The 25,051-nt window shown below is 52.2% G+C and overlaps 1 protein-coding gene across 2 annotated transcripts in view; it reads left to right on the top strand.

The window, feature by feature from the left end:
- Positions 1-16,068, top strand: part of RSPO4 (R-spondin 4) — a 28,466-nt gene extending 12,398 nt beyond the window's left edge. For both annotated transcript variants that reach the window (XM_084645153.1, XM_084645154.1), the window contains exons 2-5: positions 5,471-5,659; positions 6,136-6,279; positions 6,821-7,006; positions 13,018-16,068. In XM_084645153.1, the coding sequence (XP_084501279.1) occupies positions 5,471-5,659; positions 6,136-6,279; positions 6,821-7,006; positions 13,018-13,097 (599 nt within the window). In that variant the 3' untranslated portion in view covers positions 13,098-16,068. The remainder of the gene's footprint in view (positions 1-5,470; positions 5,660-6,135; positions 6,280-6,820; positions 7,007-13,017) is intronic.
- Positions 16,069-25,051: the final 8,983 nt, after the last annotated feature.

The following is a 25,051-nucleotide window of genomic DNA, read 5'->3' as shown; positions in this document are numbered from 1 at the left end:
TGAGTAGGAGCCCACGTTCTGCTGGGAGCAGGAAATAAAGTTTTGGGGTCTGGGTACAAATTAGCCTCGCTCTGCTTGTGATGGATGCTTAAACCTGGAATCTGTGGAGCTGCAGCAAATTGCCCCCGCTGAGGATATGGTCCATTTGGGTTGTGTGTGTGTGTGTATATACACACACACAGGAGAACCTCAGAGTTACAGACACCGTGGGAAGGGAAGTTGGCTGTAACGCTGAAATATTCCTAACTCTGGCTCCAGCAGTTCATACTCCGGGCCTGGGGCAGGTTCCAGACGCAGCTAGGCAACTTCCTTGCAGGCAGCTTCTTGGCTGGCAGCGGGGAGGAGGGGTGGGGGGGCGGGTGGTAGAAACCGCCAGCCCCCTCCCAGCTGGGGGAGGGGGGCAAAAACAGCACCCCTGGCTTCCAGGAAAGCAGCACAGACCCCAGTGCTGCTCCTGCTCTGGCTGTCTTGGGCTGGCAGCGGAGGCTCACAGCTTTGCCTGCTAATCTCAGTGTCCCCACCTCTGTATGAGGCTGCCCAGCACATGGGGGTGGGGACAGGCAGCCCAGATGTGCCTACCTTTCAGACGCAATACAGGCTCAGTTCAGTGTTTGCTGGGGTTTTATTTTTGGGGGGGAGGGGTTCTTTTGTTTTTTGTCTCCACTGCTGCCTGATTGGTTACTTCCGGTTTCACGTGATGTCCGGTTGACTGGTGTTCGTATCTTTGAGGTTCCACTGTATATATTTACTGGCCCGTTTTTCTCTTCAGACCGGCTTCGGCCTCTCTCGTGTTCATGTTAACGCCCTGGCCTGGGCTAAAGGTGATGGATTCATAGAGGGCAAACATCACCTTCAGGAACTCCAAGGCCTCTCCCCTTCCATTCCCTTCCCGTTTAACAAGCTGTGACACCTGCTGCTGCTACTGTTTCTCCAGTGGGAGAATGTGATGTAACAGAGCAGAGGAAAAGGATTCAGGACTCCTGGGTTCTTTTCCTGCCTCTGCTTTGTGGTGTGAGATTGGTTATGTTGTTTAACATCTCTGTACCTCAGCTTACTTATCTCCATCAGGGATGTATTACGACCTCGCTCTGAGGGGGCTCGTGAGGGTTAGTTAATATCTCTTTGGCACTTTGAGGTCCTTGGGTGAATGGTGTTACAGAAAAGCAGATGTTATTGTAGTCAGAGCTGTCCCTTGGGTATGGAAAATCAGGGCAACTGCTCCAGGCCGTGCGCTTTGGGGGCCCCGTGCTTCAGTGTGCATGTGTCATACGGGAGGTGCTAGACCAGCTGGGGAGAAGGGGTAAGGGGTGCCTCGGGGGCCAGGCTGGCCCGGGGGTTGGGGTTAGGGGTGCCTGAGGGGCCAAGCTGGCCCAGGGAGTTAGCAGGGGTCCTGGCACCGGCAGCAGGGGTCAGGCCCGCACTCACCGGCGGGAAGTGCGTGTTCTATTTCTTTTTCTTGCTTACCCACCGCCGCCAGCATCCTAGCGCCGCCGGAACACGCCAGCACCAGGCTGACCTTATCCATTGCCCTTCTGCCCCGGACCCCTCCCTTTTCTGGGACTCCCCAGCACAGGGGGCCCCCTCGCCCCTAACACAGGTGCCATCCTGTGACTTTCCATCATCTCTTGCCCCCCAGCACTGGTGTTCCCTCCCCACACCAGATTTCACCTGTATAAAAAATGTTAAGGGAGCCCATACAGGCTGACTTGTCCAGGGCGCACCCCACTAGGGATGGCCCTGACTGTAGTATTGGGCAATATGACGATATCTGGCTCTGCCCTTTTTGTAACATTTCCTAAGCTTTCTTCCTTTCCTGTAACATTTAACAGGTTTCAGAGTAGCAGCCATGTCACTCTGTATTCACAAAAAGAACAGGAGGACTTGTGGCACCTTAGAGACTAACACATTTATTTGAGCATAAACTTTTGTGAGCATAACAGGCCTTGGATACTTGTGTCAGGTCAGGCAATATTTTTAACCACTAACTAATCCTTGTTTTAACATGCTTTAGGATACGTGCAACTCTTATTTAATGGGCTAAAGATGCCTCCCACATGTACTGCATTACGGGCACTAATTAGATAAGGTTATTCATTCACAGAGGGACTAATCTAGCAATCTTTGCTAAGGCCACAATTCAGCTAAGTGCTTAAGAGGGACTTAAGCATGTGCTTAAATCCCTCTGAAGTCTTCAAGTTAAGTATGGGCTTAAATACTTTGCAGAATTAGGGCCTGAGTCTGTACTTAAGCAGCACTCCTATCAAACCCAGAACTCACTGAACTCCATGGGAATTTGGCTGCTTATGGGCTAGGCAAGGACTGGAAGGTTTGGCTTGTGCTGTAAATTTCATTTGGTATTTATCACCCTTCTCTACATGGAATGTCCTGGAAATCTTCCCTTTAGATTCCTGCCTGGCAAGTTTGCTGGGCCAGAATTTATGGAGCTTTACTCATGTGGTACGGGTACCCAAGCAGCACAGAAGTGGTCAGTAAAGTTCATAGTTAAGTACCGAACTTCTGTGTCTCAGGCCTTTGATTTTACAGAGCAGTTGGTGACTGGTCGCACAGAGCCACAGTTCCAAAGCATTCTAGCAACAGTTCAGAGATGTAGGAAATGTCCCATAGTTGATGCCAGTGGTTTTGTCTGTGTGTATTTGCGTGTGACCCTTCTGCACCGATGTGCATGTAAGTGAAGGATGAGACTGATCTCTATCTCAGCCCTTTTTGCAACAGAGGGGGCTTGCGAGGGTTAGTTAATATCGGTGTAGTGCTTTGAGATCCTTGGGTGAATGGAAAAGCAGACATTATTGTAGTCCTGGCCAATGAAAAACAAACAGGAATGTTCAACGCACAAAGGGAGGGCTGAGAAATTAGTGATGAGTGATTCAGAGAAATCATTACAGGCAGACAGACGCCAGAAGCTAAGGAGACATGGAGTCCATCTCTTCTAGGACACTCATTCAGATACCGATCTGTGGGGTCCAAAAGTCATGCCCCGTTTCTTAGCCTGTGTGAAACCAAGGGGTGTCCTAATTCCCCCATTTCCCCCCACCCATCAGGACAACAGACAGCCTTGGCAGAACTCAACAGAGGCCAAGCACTGGACGGAGATGGAGGCTGGGCATCTGTCCCAAGCAGAGGGCTGAGGCGGAGTGGCAGGGCAGTGTGGGGCGGCTGGCTCTGCTGGGGCTGTGCCTGCCCTATGGATGGAGTATCACTGCAGGGGGCTGTGGGACTGAAACATCCTTTTCCTGGTGTTCTGTCTGTAGCGTTCAGTCTCCAGGGCACCAGCAGAGTGGCAAATGCATGCATGTAGGACGCCATCGCCCAGGGCCAGTGCTGGGGAGTGGGGCCTAGGAGTGAGAATTTTAAAGGGACAGTGCAGAGGGGAGGAGGCCAGTGCTGTGTAGACGGGAGAAGTGTGACTGGGGAGGCAAAGCTGAGAACTACCGCCTGGTAGGGTTGCCAACTTTCTAATCACACAAAACTGAACACCCCTTCCCCCACTTCTTTGAGGCCCCACCCCTTCCCTGAGGCCCCACCCCTGCTTGCTCCATTCCCCCCTCCTGCTGTCACTCGCTCTCCCCACCCCCGCTCACTTTCGCCAGGCTGGGGCAGGGGGTTGGGATGCAGGGGGGAAAGGGGGTTATGGGCTCAGGGCTGGGGATGCGGACTCCAGGTGAGGCCAGAAATGAGGGGTTCAGGGTGCAGGAGAGGGCTCCAGGCTGGGGCAAGGGGTTGGGGTGTGGGAGAGGGTGCGGGCTCTGGCTGGGGCTGTGGGGTCTGGGGTGGGGCTGGGGATGAGGGGTTTGGGTGCTGGAGGGGGCTCAGAGCTGGAGCAGGGGCTTGGGATGCAGGGGGTGAGGGCTCCAGCTGGGGGTGTGGGCTCTCGGGTGGGGCCAGGGATGAGGGGTTTGGGGTGCAGGAGGGGGCTCAGGGCTGGGACAGGGGTGCAGGCTCCAGGATGGAGTTTGGGTGCGGGAGGGGACTCAGGACTGGGGCAGGGGGTAGGGGTGCGGGGTCCCGGCAGTGCTTACCGTGGCTCCCAGGAAGCGGCCGCCAGGTCCCTGTGGCCCCTAGGTCACGGTTTCCAGCCATTGGGCGCTATGGAGTTGGCACTCAGAGTGCAGGCCACGTGCGGAGCCTCCCTGGCCGCCCACGAGCCTAGGCACCGCAAGGACCTGGCGGCCGCTTCTGGGAGCCGTGCAGCGCTAGGACAGGCAGGGAGCCTGCCTTAGCCCCAGGCCCCACTGCGCCACCAACCAGACTTTTAACAGCCCAGTTGGTGGTGCTGGCCGGAGCCAGCAGGGTCCCTTTTCGACTGGGCGTTTCGGTCAAAAACCAGACACCTGGCAACCCTATCCCCTGGGTTTAGGCTGCTTGGAGTAGCTGAGGAGAGGTTTGATTCCCCTCACTGCCTGCTGCAGGCATTCTTGTACCTTACTCTGATGCAGTTGGACGGGGCCATGGCTGGTGACAGGAGACTGCACTAGGTGGGTCTCTGCTCTGACCCAGCCTGGTAATGTCTACACTTCCATCCAACACCCACAGGAGCCTTCCTTGGCTGCAGTGGGCCCTGGATCCGATCCAGACAGCGCTGCTGAAACGAAGGTGCGAGATCACAAGCTTGGGGCCAGGTGTTCTGCCGTATCAAGGAGAACATGAAGGAGCCCGTAAACATGTGGACTGTCCGTCTGAGCTTCTCTCAGGCCGGGGGCCTCTCTCCATCCCTTGAAGCTTCCCAATGTTCAGCTCCCACGGTCAGCAGTCACATGCGACCCTCTCACTCCTCCTCCAATCACACAGCATGCTCCTAGCTAGCTTCAGGAGGAGTCCCTAGCCCCAGCGTGGCATTTGAGGATCACCTCCGTACTTAAGGTGCTTGCACAGCTCTCTGCTTTATCCTGTGTCCAGTTCCAACAGGCTGTGCCTATAAGTTATAGCACCCCCCTAACCCCCACTGGACTCTGTCTGGGAAGCTCAGCCCTTAAAGACACAGCCCCTAATTCCACACCTGGCGGTCAGATGCTTTGGGGATGAGCGGCAGTTGAGAGCCCTAAGCTAGCTGCCCTCGGTTTCCAGCTAAGGAGGGCGGTGGGGCAGGATGCTGAGTGTGATGCCTTTTGGCTGAAGCGAGGGAGCAGTGTGCAGGGTTAGCCCAGACCCTTCATTGAAACCAGCTCCTAATCAGCCCTCCACCAGCCTATTATTTAGCTCTACTTTCTCCTTCCCTGGCTTCTCCTCGACATTCTCAAGCCTACGTTGCACATCAGCCATCCCTGCACTGGGATGGACTAGCACTAGCTGGAGCGATGGTCAGCCCATCCCAGCCTTGGGAGTTGGGGATTATGTAGGACAAGAAAGCCTGGGGCAGTTTGTTCCTTCCTAGTCCCCCTCCCCCTGCTCCCGGCTTGCACAATGTGCCAGCTGATGGCAACAGCCTCTCTTCTCTGCCTTTTTTCTCTTGCAGCGAGCGCTGGCTTGTTTGAGAACTGCACGGGCTGCATCATGTGCTCGGAGGATAACGGGTGCATTGCCTGCCAGCAGCGTCTCTTCCTGCTGATCTGGAGGGATGGAATCCGCCAGTACGGGGCATGTGTCCACGCCTGCCCACCTGGCTACTTCGGGGTGCGAGGCCAAGAGGTCAACAGATGCACAAGTATGTAGCTCTCCTACAAGCTGCCACGCTCACCTGCTGTCCAGAGGGAGGCGTTCAGCTCCCTCTTGCTTCGCCCTCCCCTGCCGTACCCCACCTTATGACAAACAATACGCTCGCCTTTCAGAAAGGGAAAAGTCCAGATTTCTCCTCTTTGTTTCCTGCCTAAGAACCCAGCCCCTCCAGTCAGCTTTACATTGCATGGGGAGCAGGGCTGTCTAGTGGTTAGAGCAGCAGGCTGAGCACTAGGACTCCTGGGTTCTATTCCTTGCTCCGTTACTGCTCTGCTGTGTGACTGGGGTAAGCCACCTCACCTTTCTGCATCACTAAAATGGGGGTGGGATTTTTCAATGTTGCCAATGGGCTTTGAGATCCCCAGGTGACTAGAAGTGCCCTGCTCTGTCGTCCCTGCTGCCCTAACACTCCTCTTGCCAACCGAGGGGCAGTTTCACTGACTGATGCTCCGTGCCTTCCTGCAGAGTGCAGGTCGCCGAGCTGTGAGAGCTGCTTCAGCAAAGATTTCTGCATGAAATGCAAAGAGAAGTTTTATTTGCACAAAGGGAAGTGTTTCAGCACGTGCCCATCGAATACCACAGCCCAGCATAGCACCAGGGAGTGCCAGGGTAAGTCTTGGGTAATCTCTGCCCCTTCTCCTTTAGGACACTCCTCCCCTGGTTCCCTCTGCCCTTTCCCATCTGTCTGATTCCTGAACAATCCCCCATGGGTCTGGGATCCCCCAGCACCAGATACAGGATTTCAGTCCAGAGCAACATTTTTGCCAGCCTTGCATACACTCGGAGAATTCTAATAGATGGTTCCAGGCCTGATGCAAAACCCACAGAAATCAAAGGCAAGGTTCCTGTGGGCTTCAGTGAGCTTTGGATGAGGATTAAAGGGGAAGGGCATGTTTTCCCAAAGCCTCAGGCTGCAGTCTCTACAAGTCTGTCCACAGCATTTCTTATCCAAGCTCTGGCCCCTCCTTCAAGCTGTGCTCGCACGCATCTGGCTGCCTGGGGTTTTGTGCAAATAAATCTGAAATTCTGAGCCTGCGAAAACTTGGCCGGGCAAAGTGTGCCGGCAGGAGGCAAAAAGGCCACTTCTGAAAAGGCCGTGTTAGGTCCCCACTGCTGCTGTTGCGTTACTGGTCTTTCCTCCCCCTGCCAGAGATGTGTGAGATGGGACCCTGGAGCAAATGGAGCCCCTGCAGCAATGAGGGGAGAACATGCGGCTGCAAGTGGGGATCGAAGAGCAGGACGCGCGAAGTCGTCAGGAGCGCCAAAGAGGAGGCAGTGACCTGCCTGGCCCAGCTGGAATCCAGGAAATGTAGAATGAAGAAGCATTGCCCTGGAGGTGAGGAATGGGGTGTGGAAGGAGATAATGCCCAAGCAGGCTGGCCGAGGAGACTTGATTTAGTCCTTTTGTATTTAGAGCCATTTGGGGAAAATTCATGCTCAAACCTTCTTTATGTCCCTAAACAACCAAAGAGAAGGGTGCTGAGTTAATATGATTTCCCCATAACAGCACACCTTTCATGATCGGGAAGCCTTGATCTCATCTTTGAAATCAGCCTGGGCCCATGTCCATAATCCATCTGGCTATGAAGAAAATTGCACTCACACAAGCATCCACATGTGTGAAGCAATTCTGGAGCTGGCCTTGCAATCCAGCCGTTACACTCCCATTTCCTGGGGGGTTGTTCTGGCAGTCTAGTCAACTGCTATGCTATGAATGCCTGGCTGTGGCTTAAAGGTCAGCCTAGAACAGCAGAGCCAGGAAGGGTCTATAACCGATCAGACTTCGCTTGGGGAGACTGTGTTAGAACCAGGAATTGAACTATGCTATGAATGCCTGGCTGTGGCTTAAAGGTCAGCCTAGAACGGCAGAGCCAGGAAGGGTCTATAACCGATCAGACTTCGCTTGGGGAGACTGTGTTAGAACCAGGAATTGAACACAGGTCCTGCTGGGGACTCCTGCCCAGCCTGCTGCAGCAAGCCGCTGAACCCAGGCTGACAACCGTGGGCTCATGCTCGCTGTGCTAAAAATAGCTGGGCAGCCCTACCCTTTGTCCTCAGGCCTGGCCATAGCCGTAAGGCCTTCCTCTCCCAAAATACAGGAGAAGGCCAAACCATAGGAAGGGAGCAGCCACTTGCTCTGTTCATCCATTTGCAAATCTCAGGGCTTGTGTTCAGGGTGTTCTGTTAAACATCAAAATAAAGACAACAGAATTACAAATTGCTGAGCTCAGCGACAACTGTCTCACTTGTGGGCATGTGGTTTAAGGCACTAATCCATATGGGTCAAATTGCGCGTGCAGGAAGAGCAGCTGGAGCCTGACAAATCAGCCCCTGAATTCTAGGCCAGACTCCACTACTGCTTCACGTGACTTTGGGCAAATCACAACGCTGCTGTCTGCCTCAGTTTCTCCATCTGCTAAATACCTGGCTCAGGGAGGTAGAGTGAGAACATCAGTGTTTCGAGATCCTTGGATAAAAGGCTCTAGAGAGCTGCACAGTATTACGCACATGCATATTTGCTAAATTAATATTGAATATTATAAAGGTGATTTCTGATCCATGGCTTGCAAAATGACCCCTGCCAGGAGACTCGACCCACGGAGGTTTTCGCTAAATTGGGTTTTACTGCTCTAATGTTCCCTTGACAGGCCATGAAATCCATCCTGCGCCCTAATTCCAAACCTATCCAGTTCCATTATCCAAACTGGGGAGCCTCCAGCTTCAAGGATAGCTTGCTGCTGAAACATAGACCCCTCTATTGCCACCATCTCCCTGTATCCAGTGATCGCCATTCTCGAGTTTCCCAGACAAGAGCAGGGGATTCTCGGTTTAGGAATCAAATCTAAAATCCTTGCTGTGGACCTTTGGGGCCAATGGAAACCAGAAGGTTGCTGAGGTCATTCTTGGATGTGACTGGCCGGGCTGTGAGTGTTCTCAGACATATTTGCTTCATAACTGGCTTGTAAGGAGTACTGGTCTGTCGCTCTTGGAATGAGATCCGAGTACCTGGCCCCAGAGTTTGAGTGATTTACGGCTTTGAGCCCTGACTCGCTGAGTGAAGAACCACATTGCTTCAAGTGACAAAAGCCGAAGGGGGAGACAGCAAACGAATGATCAGTCGATTGATCAATAGCTCGTAAAAGAAGTAGGGAAAGAATGCAAGGAAAGGGAGAAAAGAGAGGGAGATAGGAGTGATAGAGTGGGGAAAGGAGGAGTGAAGGGCTGAAGTAAAGAGAGATCTGGAGGCTGAGCATAGAGAAATTCTTCCTCCTCCTCCTTCTTGGCCCTTTCAGCTTGTATTAGGAATAAAATAAATCACAAATACTTTCCCCTAATAATGATGCCTAGGAGCCGCGATCTTCCACTGGCTCGTCATTCCATCCAACTCACAGCATTGGGGAGCATAATGGGAGCCAGGTGGCAGGAATTTAGGGGAAATGTTGCTTTCTCCTCCTCTCCCGAGCTCTGAAAACTGGTGACAACAGGATGCCCCTGCTCCTGTACGCACTGCTCCTGAAGCTGGATGTTCCCCTAGCCCTGAGCCGGGGGGTGGGGGTGGGTGTGTGTCTTGCTTTGGCTGCTCCTCCCTGCCGTGTGTGCAATTGCATGTTTATTCGTTACTGACCTTTCAAAACAATGTGCTGCTCCGTAACAACAAACCCCTCCGTCTCCTATTGTGCTGAAAAACAGACCCAGGCAGGACAATCCATATGTCAGCTTGGAGGGAGCCTCTGTCAACAATCTTGACTCAGTCTTGGACTTCCTTGCCACCATCCTTACAGTGCTGGCATACAGGATCCCAGGGGCTGGGATGCTGAAGAGGATCCTTGATGGGTCAACGTAGCTGTTGCTTCAGAGCCACCACGTCAGGCATGTTCCCAAGGCCTCCCCCAATCTCAGTTGTAGAAAGGCATCTGGCCTTAGGGGTTAACATGGACCCAAAAGAGGACAGAATAAAACTAGGGCCCTCCCCGACGCCGGGGCAAGAGGCAAGGGCTGGTGAAAGGAAGAAGATGTCGTGGCGGCATCAGATACCTTGGGTGAGTTCTCTCCATTTCGTGGGAGGAGCAGTCTTCCCATCCAAGCCACAGGGGAATGGTACTGATAAGTCAAAGTTTCCTTTGATGGCTCAGTGTATCCCCCGTGGATCACAAAGCATGGAGCAGCCCTTTGAAGCTACCAGAGCAGAGCTGGGGGGGTTTTAAACACGAGGGCTCCTTTCAAACGGAGACATTGGAATGGGGATTCTGCCTCCCCACAGGGCAGTCGGTGGAGCACCAGATCTTTCCAAGGCCGTCAGTGAATCTGATTTACAGACGCTGTTCGGGGGAGGCTAGGAAAGGCTTTAGCTTGTCCTTCTGGGCCTTGACAGCTCAAAGTAACATCATCAGCTTGATTCCACGCTGGGAACTGACATGAAACAAAATGGAGAGTTTGGGCTGTGATCAAAGCTGCCGGAACACTGCCAGGGGTAACACGGAGAAGGGGAAAAGAAAACAGACACCCAGCAAGGAAATCAGATGTAGGGAGAGGAAAGGCAGAGAGCTGGGAACAATCCTGCACAGACCCTGGATCAGAAACCCCATGGGAACAAATGCCCAAGCAATGGGTCCGTCTTGTCAAAGCCCAAGCTTACACCTTGGTTCAGAGGGTGAACTCAGTCTGGACACCAGGCCTTCAGCCCACCAAATTCCAGCTCTGGTGGGTGTTTCAGCAGTGCATAGGCCCCTAGCTAGTTTTCTGCCCAGAGGCATAGGTCAGCCGGACAGAGCAAGAAAGGTACGTGTCTGAAGAGACCAGCCAGGAGGGCTGTGTGTGTGTGTCACTGCCCGGGCCTTGTGTTGCCATCCCTTTAGGGGTGGCGCTGTTCTCTCTCAATCAGTGGTGCATGGTGGGGCTAGGGGATGCTGGGCACCCTTCAGATGAAGCCTAAAGCGTGGTGCCTGACCACTGGTGCCTATAAAGATTCAGTGGCCCCTTTGCAAGATCAGGAATGTCAACCCTGGTGTCGTGACCAAATTCCCAAGGGGGCATTTCCACTTCACCTCCAGAATGCAGCATTCTTCACTTCCTGTCCTAAACTGTCCCGCAGCGTGGCTGTTAAATCCCAGAGGCGCAGGGCTGACAAGAGGGGAGGAAAGAGAGGACAAGAGCACTAGGGTCCCCGCAAAACCTCGGTAACTGGGGTGAAATGGGAGGGGTTGGGCCCCAGCCAACATGATGTGTTGGGGCCCCAGATTTCTCTCAATGGGCCTGTAGAAGTCGCTGCTTTTGCGTGATAATGAATGGGCCCCCATGGATAATTTTTATATATAGGCTTGTGGAGTTTGAAAAAGGCTTTACAATGACAGGCGATATATAGGGGCTTGATCCAAAGCCTATTGAAATCAATGGGACTCTTCCCTGTTCTTTTGGCTCAGGCCCTGGGTGGTCTGTCCTCTACAGGAATGCGTGGGCTTGTTCTGGATGAACATGCATTTGTGTGTGTAGAAACCTGTATTGGTTAGGGGGCTCTGACAATCCCCCCTTCCCCCGGTGTGAACTTCCCCTTTGTGGAACACGCCAGCAGAGTCAGGAGCTACTGCTGAAGCGGACAATCCGGGAGCCAACTCATTCGGGGCTTCGCCGCGTGGCTTGTACCACAAATGAGAAGAAAAATGCAGAACGAATCTTCTGCTACATGGGAAGCCCTGGCAGCCGGGCTCCTAACAGCAGAGCGGAACTGCGAGCAGCCGTGGCGAGGAGGAACACCAAGCAAACTCCATTCTCATGTGTTCCTAATTGCCCGGATTAGGGATCGCCCTGGGGTGGGTGTCAGACGCTGTCACCGCCAGCGAAAGTTCCAGGGATGTGAGGAATCTGACAGGGCGCCAGGCTCCTCCTGGCATTTTATGTTTCTCCTCTTTAATATCCCTTCCTCCAGCTTTCCCGTGTTCCTGTTTGTTTCCTTCATTTCCTCTTTCCAGCCTCCATTGACCCTAGGTCTACACTGCTGGGGTGGGAAAAGGGCTCTTTTCCCTACTACGCTGGGGGCTGTTGTAGAGACCCCCCTCCCCAGGGGGGGACACACCCTTCTCTCCAGGCCCAGGATGGAGCCTGGTTTGATACCCTTCTCTCCCAACATGGGGGAAATCCGCCGGGGCAGGGAGACCAGTACATTGACACAGAGGCTTGCTCAGCAGAGCTGAGAGGAATATTTGACCTGGATCCAAAGCCCGCTGAAGCGGCTGGGCGGCTATCCACTGACTCCAGGGAGCTTTGGATCTGGGGGTCTCTCGCCATTAATCACACAGCCCAGGTCTGCTCCTGAGTGCCCAGCTCCCTGCTAGAAAAAGGGTGGGGTCTCATCTGTGCTGCTCTCATGTTCCTCTCTACTGCAGAGATGGGTCTGAAGTGAGCCCCCCTATTCCCAACACAGAAAGGCCGAGGTGCTCAAATCCCAGAGGCAGTGCCCAAATCCCAGAGGTGGGCCCATCTCTGCTTTTATGCATCAGCTGCCCTCCCCCTTTTGTCCTTTTGCTTTTTCTTCCCTCTATCCTGGACGCCCAAGAAACAGCCCTGGCCTGAGCTGAGGGTTCTGGGGCCATGTTTGGCTCCTTTCTACCTCTTGACCAGTCTGCTCTGCTGGGGGAACCCCTCTGACTTCCATGGAGGTTTTGGCCCCAAGAGGCTGGGTAGGAACTTTGCCAGCTAAGCTGCTGGACCTTGCTGCTCGTTGTTTGGGCTGAATGTGGGGCTGCAGCCTGTGCATACCCTGGCCATAAAGTAAGGGAGGGAGCAGAGAGGTGGGTAGCATGGTCAGAACTACAGCCCAAGGGGCGCATCCTGTCCCCATTGAACTGAATGGGAACTCAAGGGTTCACCAGGTAGGGGATGGGATCTATCCTCCCATTGTACAGATGGGAACCGAGGCCCAGAGAGAGTAAGTGACCTGCCCACAGTCACCCAGGGAGTCTGGGACAGAGCAGGGGTTTGAACCTAGGTCTCCTGAGTTCCAGCTCAGGCCATCCTTCCTTAGCTCAGTATAACACCCCTGAGAGATGGCGATAATACTATTGACCCTCCTCCCTATTTCACAGCTGGGAAAACTGAGGTCTAATCAGAGCGATTAAATAACGACTCCGGGGCACAAAGTGTTAGACTTGGGAGGAGAACCCAGGAGTCCTGCTGGGCTGGATGGAGGGGTGGGGCTCTCAGTCTCCTGTTCCAATCACTAGCTCCTCTCCCCGCAAAGGGAGTATCCCTTTCCAAACAAACTCTTTTCACCGCAGTGAGCTGAGAAGTAAAACCAGGTTTCGAAGGCGTTCCCGGCTCCCAAGCCAACGAGCGATCCTTTCTGTGTTTCAGAGAAGCCCAAGACCACAAAGAAAACGAAAAGGGAAAAGAAACAAAAGAAACAGAAGGGAGATTCGCTGGCGTGCACCTAACCTGCATCCTCACAGGTGGGACTTCGGGAGGCAGCACTGGGGGCAGCCCCATGGGAGCGCTGTGGGGCACAAAGGAGGTCTTCACCCTGAGGTCTCAGCAACATTTCCTTCTCGGCTTTCGTTTTTCCACCTTTTCCAGCCAGAGAATATTGCACAATTCCCCACACCCATGCCCACATGCACACACACCCACACATCCCTGCATGCTTCTTCTGAGGCCGTTTCCGGCCTGTGAAACTTTTCCTCTTCAGAAAATCTAATTTTCAGCCCGACGGCGAGAGCAAAGCTCTGTTTTCTCCCCTTCCCCTGATGCACCCTCACAGTCCAGCTCCTTCTCTGGTGCAACCAGAGCCAGCTGCCTTAGGGAGCCAGGTGACAGCGAGCGAGAAAACACCGCTGGCTGGGCCAGCATGGTGGGTTTGCACCCCCAGCTCAGCTACCTGCCCAGCGAGAAGAGTTACAGAACAGCACCGAGCGGGGCCTGCACCGCCAGGGGGAAGAGGAGCTTTGAGTCCGGCACTGACCGGCCTCCTCCCCCTTTACGGATGGGGAATGTCTTGAGAGCAAAGAGGCAAGCTATAGGTGCGCGGCACCATCACCCAGTGCGGCGACACAGCAAAAATGGCCAGCAGGACATTCAACGGACACGGGGCTTCGCCAGCTCTTCTGGAGCTGACTGGTGGGAGGTGCCCCTTTCCCTGGCAGGCGCATTCCCTGCCTCCAGACTGGATTGATGTGGCAGGTTCCCCACCCCACCCAATGGAACTGAAGCAGAATGCCGGCAATGGACCATAACCAAGAGGTGGGGAGCAGCATCTCTTGGAGAGCCCCCTCACTGCTACGTTACAGCGAGGCTGGCCATGCCTCCAGCTCCCACCCAGCACCTTCAGCCCAATTACGTGGCCGTGCAGAGGTCTGAACTGCCCCCATGCCAAGCCTCCCAGCCTTCTCCCTCCAATTTCCCCCCCTGCTGCTCCCGCAGACCCCTGCTCGGGGGTAAGTGGGGGGAGGAGGCTTACACATAGCGCTGGCTCTTTCCTGGGTGCCAGCTGTCTGTGTGAGAAATGAAAGCATCTGTGAACATAAAAGCAGGGGAGAGCCGAGTGACTGAAAGAGGGGGACATTCCCCAGGCTGGAAATCTCAGCCTAGAGGAATGAGAATTGCACCAGACCTGACCATGCTCCATCTTCCTCCCCAGGGCTGTGATCCTGCCAGGTGGCAAGTGCCCTCAGCTGCCCTGTCACTGCAAATCTGGCACTCGGCACAGGATAGGACCAAACTCCAAATACGGAGCCCCATCATCCAATCCCGCAGGCCTTACTCGGGTACCACTCCCATTGCCTGCGTAAGGACTGGGGGATTTCCTCCCCTGGACAAACCGGGGCAATAGAAGAATCCTGCTCCTCTGCAACACCCCAAACTGTCCCTCAGTTTTAGAGTGAGATTCAAACTTGGTTGAAATACTGGACTGAGAGTCTGGAGAGTTGAAATTCTGTACGTAAATCTCTTGTCCTATTGCCATGCAGGAGTAGGAGGCAAGCATGAGTGACCACCAGAGATAAAAAGAACAGAGATAGAAAGAACTTCCTCATGAGCTACCCAGCCCACCCACTCTGGAGAGTTTATCCAAGTGCCAGAGAAGGGTCTGAGCTTTTGGATTCTTCACTGCACCAAAGGCAAACTCTGCCCCTAAGGTGGCCAGTCCAGCCCTCGCTCTGGACATGCCCTGTGGGGATCTGTGGACTTTGTCATGCTGGTGTGCAGAAAGGGTTAGACAGTATCTGCAAATTCCTCAAATATGTGTATCACTCTCACAGAGATGTGTGGCGTTACAAAACCCAATCAAGAAGACAGGCAGCTCGGCAGCTCTCACTTTCCAGTTCCAGACCTCCTTGCACCCTTCGCCAATGGGAGGGTGAGAACTCAGGATGTTTCAAAGCAGACTTTCCTGAGAGTCCTGCCCATCAGAGTGGTGTAGATACCAGATTAAGTTCTGTTAGGGCAGAGTTCCAGACTCCCTAGGGTGGGAAGGGGACATTACATGGGGGCATCATAGCATTTCAGCTAAGAAAGAATTGTTCTATAGAATTACAGTGCCGCCCTACCAACAAGCTAGAGCTGGGACTGAACCAAAACTAGATCTAAGCCCCCCCCCAAAAAAACCAACCCTGGAAATGGTCAGCCCTGGCTCCAGATGGAGGCTTTGTACCTTAGTTCCTTCTCTATCCCACGCAGGGTGACTAGATAGCAAGTCTGAAAAATTGGGATGGGTGTGGGAGGTAATTGGCTCATATATAAGATATAGCCCCGAATATCAAGACTGTCCCTATAAAACTGGGACATCTGGTCACCCTCAGTCCTCACACCGTAAACTTCTCCTAGCAGCACCAGATGCCTTCTAGCAGTCCAACTCATTTCTGTGATTCTGGAAAATTAGGTTTTATTGTCTATATAAATAAATATATTATATAGATATATGAAATATAGAAATTTATTTCTAGCAAATCAATGTATTTAAAATGTCTCTCACTATATATATATTTTTTTTCTTATGCTAGTTTAAAATAAGAATTTTGGTTTTAAATAAAAGTATTGTACATTGCAATTTGTGGTTCAAACTTTGATGATGACAGGGTTGTAATAGCCATGTGTTTAGGGCACTGGCAACACGTTGCTAGTCTTTTGTCATACAAAAGGTTAGCTAACCAATGCCAACCCTTTCCTATGCCTCGTGTGTCATTTTTACTACTGACCACGAGGTGTCGCTGTCAAGTAAGGAATGGCGAGTACTATTTCCTGCTTACTTATAAATATAGATATTCTTGAGATTTAACAGTTACTTTCCCACGAGGATGCAACATTCAATGGCATCAAGGAGTCTAATAACTTGGGTTTATGTATCACCCTGCATTGCCTCCGAAAGGGCAGCTGGTTGGTTTATTTACTAGTAAATAAATATATTAAACCCTCCAGCGTGTGCGTCATGTCTTTGCTCACTGACACCGACCAGGACTTCGAGAATCCATTTTTATATTGCAGGTTGTTTGCTTCACATCATGGGTGCATGTTCCCCATTCCCTAAGGGGGCAGTGGGGCCAAGGGCAGTGGGCTGAACAGAGCTGGGGAGGCCACTCCTGGCTCTGCCACTAATTTGCTTGGCCAAATTACGCACAGTATCCCAACCCCAAACAAGCAAAATCATGAGAGTGGCTTCAAAATCAGGATTCTTTTTCAATATACATTCTGGAACCTTTTCATTTGCCTTCTGGATTTTCAGCCTTAAATCTCAGGCCTTTTTCTGCAGCCACAAGGGCTAGACACTTCAACAAGGAAGGAAACGCAACCTGAGGGCCCCATACAGTCACCTGATTCTAGGAGTTGGGCTTTGAAGAAAAACAACAAATACAGTTTTTCCAAGGTGGATTCTCCATCACCAGCAATTGTTCAATCTAGTTTGGCCGGTTGTCAAAGAGATCTGCGCTAGGCATTTTTTCAGGGCAGGTCCCTGGCCTGTGTTGTAGAGAAGGTCAGACTAGACGACCACAGTGCTCCCTTTTGGCCTTGGAATCGACACATCGATCGCAGGACTTGCAATAAAATCATGAGAAGTGTGTTTAACTGAGCTAGGATGGTCCTATGCAAAACCCTATGAGACCACTGGACAAAGAGGGCAACGTACACACGTCGTCCTATAAGAACAGTGAACGTTTACATTGAGGTAGAGTCCAGGTTGGGGCCCTAATGTGCTAGGTGATGTACAAACATAGCCAGTGCCAGCCCCAAAGCACTTCCTATCAAAAAGGCAAGAGACGCAAGGGGAATGAAACAAGCCACAGGGCAGAGGGCGGGATGGAAGGACGGCTGGCGAACAGAAACAATCGGCTGTTGTAACACAGTCCAGCTGTGTGCAGTCGATGGCGGTAAGGATCACTGCTGTAGTTATGACGATGATTGCAGCCCTGGTGGGGGGAAGAGACCAGAGTATCTGAGCAGCTGTCGCCCCCTTCCCGTCAGGACTGCCTGCAGAGAGAGGGATAGCTGGCGATGCAAGCTCCCGCCCCAAGCGCTAACCCCAGCAGCCAGTGCTGCTACAGGAACCCCTGGGAGGAAAGGGCCTTGCCTAGCTGTGGGATCGATCCCCCACCCGCATTGCTAGCCCCACATTAGAAGGAAGACACTAGACCCCTGTCAGGAACAGCTGGGAAGCTCTGCCATTGCTACCATGGGGCCTACACTGGTTTGTGTCAGAGGATGGACTTAGCAGCTCTGGGTTTCCAACCCCCCAGCTCCAGCTGCCATGTTATTCCCACATTACTCTGCAGCCCGACAAGGCCTGCCCCTGCGACAGACAGGCCAGCTGCAGGACAAAGTGTGAAAATGTTTTCCTCCCCCACGTGACCCAACAGCTCCCAAACCAGGAGGCAAATGAAAAGAACCCAGCGTTTATTTCTCCTCAAGCTCTTGACCTTTAAGGCTCTCTCATGAGGGGGCAGGGGGCTAACACAAGATATTTGAGCACTTGGGGTTGGCAGTCTCGCAGTGTCCCGTCTTGGCTGCCTCGCTGGGAGAGAGACATACCTAAAATGGAACAGCTCCAGAGAAGGGCATGGAAGACAGTGGTCTGGTGTATGAGACACACCAGACAAGGGTTGCAAAGGCCAGGGTTGCTAAGCCTGGCAAGGGGAAGAGGTAGAGGGCACTCAGGCTGATATATCTGAGCTGATGCTGGGTCTAGCCTGATCGGTCCCTCATTTCTACAATGCCCCAGAACACGGGAACAAGCGAGCCCTCGATGAAAGTAATGGCCCAATAAAGGGAATCCTTTTTCACCCAGCGCACAGCTCACAGCTGCTGGAGGTCAGGGAAACCAATACTGTGTCTGGGTGGGTAATTTTATCAGCAATAAAAACCTCTGTAGTTAAGGGGCATGAAATCTCCTGCATCAAGGCACCAGCTGATCTCTGTGGTCCCATTGTGATCACAGATCACATTTACCCCTCACTTAGCAACCTGAGCATGGCTAGTCACATCAGAGGCCATTTTCCCTTCCTCTGCAGCATCAGGTGAAAATGGCCAGTTCTAGAGATGGGCACAGATCAGCCCTTGGCACTGAACATCCCCTGAACGCTGGGGAAATTCAGCGCCAGCCTCGCCTGACACATTGCTGCAGCGGGTTGAAGCAACCCTCTGATCCAAACCCTTTCTCCGCCCCCCCACCCCACCCCAAACTTTCCAGAAGTTCAGCTCTGGATCAGAGGAATGGTGTGGGACGAACCTGTCTTTACTCTCGGTGGCCAGTTCCCTGGGGATTCCCCCTTCATGCTCAGTGCAACTGGTTACTTTTAACCATGGCCTGGTTTGTTGCTTGGGAGACAAGGTGGGGCAGGGAATATCTTTTATTGGACCAGCTGCCATTGGTGAGACAAGCTTTCGAGCCACAGAGCTCAGCCTAGTTTGTTGTTTCACGCTCTGTGCTGGGGTCAGAGCCTGTTCCCTTTTGTTCCCTTTGCAGCCACCCAGACCCCTATGCCAGGCCCCAGGCCCCAGCAGGCAGCAAAGCTCCAAGTAAAGCTAGTCAGGAATTTTCTGAAAGGATCCATTTCTACCAAGCACCTGATTCCAAAACATTCTAGAATTTTTTATTTTTTTTTAATTGCTGCAAAGTCCCATTTTGACCATTTCAAAATGAAAAGTTGAGGTTTTTTGGCTAGACATGACTTTTCCTCTCAACACGTTCGTTAATTTTACACCCTCTTCCAGTGCCACTGTTCTATGACCTGCCAAAAGCCATTCATAGCACATCCTGATGGAGGAAAGCTGTGTTAGTGGTGAAATTGCCATTCCCCTCCAGTTACAATTGTGGCTAAATCAAAAACTCTCACAGAGAGACTGCGATGCTGAGTTTACTAAGGACATTAAAGTATGATCCTTGGTTGGAAGGTTCCACACATTAACGGCCTTAATTGCTGGTATGCAAGTTGCAGTGGGGGAGGTTTAGATTGGATATTAGGAAAAACTTTTTCACTAAGAGGGTGGTGAAAACACTGGAATGCGTTACCTAGGGAGGTGGTAGAATCTCGTTCCTTAGAGGTTTTTAAGGTCAGGCTTGACAAAGCCCTGGCTGGGATGATTTAACTGGGAATTGGTCCTGCTTTGAGCAGGGGGTTGGACTAGATGACCTCCTGAGGTCCCTTCCAACCCTGATATTCTATGATTCTATGTGTGGGAGTTGGACACCCTATTTAGCAGCCTGCTTTTGAAAACTGGGCTCTGAGGGCTAAATGCAGCTCTGGTGTAAGTGTGAGTAACTTCATCTCAGGTAACACAGTGGGCGCTTTATCACCCCAGGGCTCTGATCCCGAGGGTCAGGTCCTAAGCTGGGGGGATAGGTCAGCGTCGCTACATGGACTGCAGCCGTCTCACCTGCATCAGCCAATATCCTGGGCACCACAATGGGGGCGGGTCTCAGGTGACCCAAGAAGGAAATAAACAGAGATAAAGGCAAGGTGCTTGTGTGAGGCTAAAGAAGACTGGCTGAAACTTCTCCCTCTGCCCCAGTCAGGGGCCCTGGCTTTTGGATGGTGTCCCTGATTTAAGAATATTCTTTATGCCTAAATGTTCCTTTCTGGTCTTTCCTGCCTGGGAAGTTTCAGTAAGGGAACTGGAGACATTCCCCCGCCTTGCTGCAAGGTGTTATCTGTTCCGCAGGCTAACTTCAGCGCACAAGGAAGTACGGGGGAGGGTGCCCAGGTCTGACTAGCTACAGCCAGAGAAGTAGGAAGGTTTCACCATCAGCATCCAGGATGAATGATCCCCACAGAGCAGTGGGAAAGGATTATGTTTGTTTTGCTTTTATGCTTCACAGAGCCCTTCCATCTCTCCCGAGCCAGCCTGCTAATCCAGCCTCTGGGTAGGAGAGCAGCAGCAGTGGTTAACCTAGAACAAGGATACACATAACTGCATTCAGTGGAACCGTTGGAAGGAATCCATGAGCTCTGGGAAAGGAGTCACTCTTCTGGGCTTTCAACTAGACCTGCCAAAAGGTGCAGGGAATTCACACCACGCGGGCCAACGTTTACACCAGCTAGGAAGTTTCCAAGGCATCAAAAGGGAATGGACAACAGAAGGGTCGCTTGTAAGAGCAATCATAATGCTAATCCCCCTCGCCCTTTGTGCTTCACTCTCACCTTAGAATGGTTCAGACAGCCTTGCATTGTGGCCAGCAGGGCACTCGGACTACACTCAGTCACACGCACGTGCGAGTGTAACTGAAACCACCATGTGGTCTGGTGTTGTTTGCTGGGATAGAGAATTCTAGACGTGTCGGGCTGGAAGGGACCTCAAAATGTCACTGAGTCCTTCCCCAGGATCAAGGCAGGACCAAACATACCTAGATCATCCCCGACAGGAGATTGTCCAACTCCCAGTGACAGGGATTCCACAAAAAGAACAGGAGTACTTGTGGCACCTTAGAGACTAACCAATTTATTTGAGCATAAGCTTTTGTGAGCTACAGCTCACTTCATTGGATGCATACCGTGGAAACTGCAGCAGACTTTATATATACACAGAGAATATGAAACAATACCTCCTCCCACCCCACTGTCCTGCTGGTAATAGCTTATCTAAAGTGATCATCAGGTGGGCCATTTCCAGCACAAATCCAGGTTTTCTCACATCCCCCCACCCCCATACACACACAAACTCACTCTCCTGCGCTATCACCAGCAGGAGAGTGAATTTGTGTGGGGGGGTGGAGGGTGAGAAAACCTGGATTTGTGCTGGAAATGGCCTACCTGATGATCACTTTAGATAAGCTATTACCAGCAAAACAGTGGGGTGGGAGGAGGTATTGTTTCATATTCTCTGTGTATATATAAAGTCTGCTGCAGTTTCCACGGTATGCATCCAATGAAGTGAGCTGTAGCTCACGAAAGCTTATGCTCAAATAAATTGGTTAGTCTCTAAGGTGCCACAAGTCCTCCTTTTCTTTTTGTGTGTGAGAGCGTGTTTGATGTGCAGCTTCTAAGCCATCCTGACTGTTCCTTGCGGACCTGACCTCTGAGTGCAAATCTTTCCTCCAAATTCCCTTCTGCTACTATAACCCCGCAGATTCCTTCAGGCTGTTTTCCATGTGCTTTCCTCGAGAATGTGTTGCAGAAAGCAAGAGAGTTTTCTCTTCCTACAGCTCCCAATGCAGAGCCGAGAGGAACAGAGAACCCAAATATCCCCCATGGAGCACGTGAATGAAGCTGGTGAGGATGCTCTGCTAGCCAGCTGGACTGTGCAAGGCCGACAGGATGGGTCAGGCAGTGTCTTGTCTTGACATATTTCTGGAAATATTCCTGGTAGCGTTCAAGCCTTGAACAACCCCTGCTGCTAACACAGGCCATGTAACAGGAAATCTTTGACTCCAGCATTTTTTTCCCTTTCTGTTGCAATCTCTGTTGACAGATTAGATGCCTAGGGCCAAGTCTGCTCCATTTCGCACACATCCTCGCTGGAGCCCCCGGGGGAGTTCAGGTGCAGTTGGGAGAAGAATTGAAGTCCACGGGGGGTGATGATGCAGCATTTGGCTCATTGTGTCCAAACCGGAGCAACTGTTAAAAGCTTTTCCTGCCCTTGATCTTTCTAAGCGTCACCTCCCTTTTGAAGGCAGAGAATTTCCCCGTGAGCTGAGGGAGCGACTCTGGAACAAGGAGTCGTAGCCCGCACACTCTTAGCCTTGCAGGCTAATTGTCACGAGAAGAAAGTCAAATAAGCCAAGACAACGAGCAAGTCAACAGAAAACTCCCCAGCTTGGGGGTCACCCAGCCTTGTATACAGATCCTGACCTTCCCAAAGACATTGCCCCTGGGGCCTCTTTGCACCCTGCCCCTGACTAACTGCACGGGAAGAAGGAAGCTCAAGTCAAGTTCATCCCTTGGTGACCTGTGACTAGGCACCTCATCACAGTCATCTCTAGGGCCACGGTCCTGCAAACAGCCAGGCATGTGAATAGTCTCACAGAAGTCAAATGTATGACGTCAAGCCCAGGTGTTATTAGACCCTACGGACCTGCAGGGTACCATTTTGAGACACATTTGCTCAGAATAACCCTGATCATTGCTGTGCTTCCTTCCACAAAATGCACCTGCCTTCACTTTTGTTGTCCCTCTCTGACCTTAGGAACGGTGGCAGCAGCAGGTGCAGGTCCCCATTCTGTTCTCCTCAAAGTTGATGGGAGTTTCGCTGATGACTGAAATGGGAGCTGGAGGCAGCCCATCAGGTGTTTTGGGGTTCAGACCCTGTGACAGCCTGGATCTGCTGGGAGCTTTACATCTGGCATGTTTTGGATTACCACATCCATTGCTTGGCCTGCACATTGTTTAATTTGGGAATGGATGGTTTCATGCACATGTCAATTCTCTGCCTATTTTCAGCCAATAAAATCCATCGATGTCCACAGGTTTGCCAGAGCACCAGTTCTAACCTCACCAAAGGATGCCATCGGTTCTGCTCTTGCCCTGCATGTGTCCCCAGCATTATGCCCATTTCCAGGACAGAACTGAGCCATCGTTCCCCAGCAAATGGACCCTCACCTATTTCCTGTCCTGAGGCTGCATATATTTCCTGTGCACAGCAGATGGCTTTGGTGGCATTTAAAGGATCGTCTCTCTCGGTTTGTAGCCTGGGAAGCACTAAATGGCTGCTGGGCCTGATTAATAACTGAAGTGAAACTCTGTTGTAGAACTCAGGCATAGCTCATAAGCCCAGCAGGTTCCAGGATGAATAATCCAATGCAACGGATGTCACAATTACTGAGCACGTCAACCCAGCCGAGAAGCCAAATGGAGCCAAATTGGATTTTGCCTAAATGTAGCATCTTGAATTAGTAACATTTAGGGTGATCAGATGTCCCAGTTTTACAGGGACAGACCTGATAGTTGGGGCTTTGCCTTACAAAGGCACCTCTTACCGCCCACCCCGTCCCGATTTTTCACACTTGCTGTCTGGTCACCCTATTAACACTGGATATTTTGTTTCTCTGATTGAAACTAAGCTCTGAAAGAAGTTTATTGACGATGTGGGAGCCTGGGGTCGCTTTGGATAATATGCTCCAGTGCTTCCCAGTGGCAGATTGCAGAGACCTTCATGGTTAAGGTTAGAAGCCAAACAACAGCATCATGAGGTGGACGTTATCCACATGTGACAGATGGGGAACTAGGCGGGCGCGGGGGAAGGGGCTAGTTTTCACATTGCGTTTCACATTTCGGGGGCCTCTGGATTTTATTTACTGGTCCATTCTGGCCCTTGTGCAGCTTGCTCCAGGTTTGCTGGAGGGCAGAGACAGCCCCCTGCTTACACCCCACTCTGGGAGGGACACAGTCTCTGTTAGCTCTTCTTTTCAGCACGTCATTCTGAAAACACAGGCAGGAATGAGGCAAAACCAGTCGGCTTTAAGGCAGGGTGGGCGCTCTGCCCTCGGCTGCCCCCTGGAACAAGGTCGTTATAGTTTTATAAGAGGCACAGACTCTCCCAAAAAATCAGTGACATGCATGCTCTGAAGCTGACTCTTGACAGCTTGTGAAATGGTTATTAAAAGATCTGGAACCAGATCCTGACCTCACTTACAGCAGGGTAAACAAGGCCTGACTCCCCGGAGGTGTAAAAGGAGTGGATGTAAGGTCAGAACCAGACCTGCTGTCCAGCCCAACCCGAGTCGGTATGGGACTGGGGGAGAATTCCAGCCCTCCGCTGCTTTGAGGAACACCCATGAAATGGAGGACGCTGTTATCCAGCGCCACCCCAGGCCGATCCCCCGCTAGGTACAAAAATGCATATGCCCCTCTGTGTCTCATTTGGGTGTGCAATTACCATGACGACCGCAGGCGCACCCTGGATGTTCATGGATCTAGTGCATTATTGCGTGCGTTGCGTGCCAATTGGGTGCATGGGCTTGTGAGACGTAGACACTTATTTCAGATGGATCTTAAAGAGTGTCTGAACACAAGTAGTTCAGAGGGGCCCAAGAGGCCAGACTCTAGGGAGAGAAAAAGGTGTTTAGGGAAGGGGTGCAGAAATAGGCCAGGCATAAGGAGAAAGTCTGGGCTGACGAGGTACCCAATCCTGCACTCCTTCCTCTAGCAAAATTCCCATTTGAAGCCCCTGGTCCAAATTCATCCCGTGGGAAACATCAGTGGGGATTCATCTGGCTCAAGGACATCAGGGAGCGTTTTGCCTGACAAAAGGCAGATCAGGGTCTGAGTGAAATGACAGGAATCCACAGAAACGGCCAAGCACTGAGACATGAGGCTGGTTTTTAAATCGGACCTCTCCCCCAGCATTATTGACAGCGTCCTGCGACCAGAGGGGAATGACAAGTGGGTCGGGAAACCGGGGGCCCGATGCAGGTTAGGTGCACAGCGCTGCCTACACAAGCTGGGTCGCTGTGTGTGCAAATTACCCGCACTGCCCATCCACGGCGCCACGCCCTGAGATCTGTGCGTAAGGGCAGAGACAGCACATGCAGACCGGGCGTGCAATCCCACAGGTTTCTGCGGGGTTAGCCTCCCTGCAAACCTGGCCTGGGGTGTCAGATGAAAAGACAGAAGGAGATTAATGCCCCCCTCTCTCGACTGGGAGGTCTCAGTCCTTTGGTCCCTGCTTAGAGCCTCACTTGTCAGCTTGGCGCTGTAAGCGGCCTTTCGCCCCCTGGGGGATGTGGTTTAAAAATAACCGGGCGCTGACCGCAGCAAGTGTCATTAATCACACGCTGGACTCCACTGCCAGGCCTGGGGCGAGACAGGCACCAAGGCTTGGGCTATTTTAACTCCAGGGCCGATCTCAGGTGTGTTCGGGGAGCTGTGATGAGGTGTCGGCTGGTAACAAAGGCTGCAGAGGAGCAGGTGTGTCAAGCTAGCACCATGCTTCACTCTGCAGGCAGGCAGCCTGCTCTTAGTGTGCCTGGGGG

Source organism: Lepidochelys olivacea (assembly GCF_965140295.1).
Source record: "Lepidochelys olivacea isolate rLepOli2 genome assembly, chromosome: 13".
NCBI lineage: Eukaryota > Metazoa > Chordata > Testudines > Cheloniidae > Lepidochelys > Lepidochelys olivacea.
Note: the sequence above shows the minus strand (reverse complement) of the source record. Positions and strands in the feature narration are given on the sequence as shown.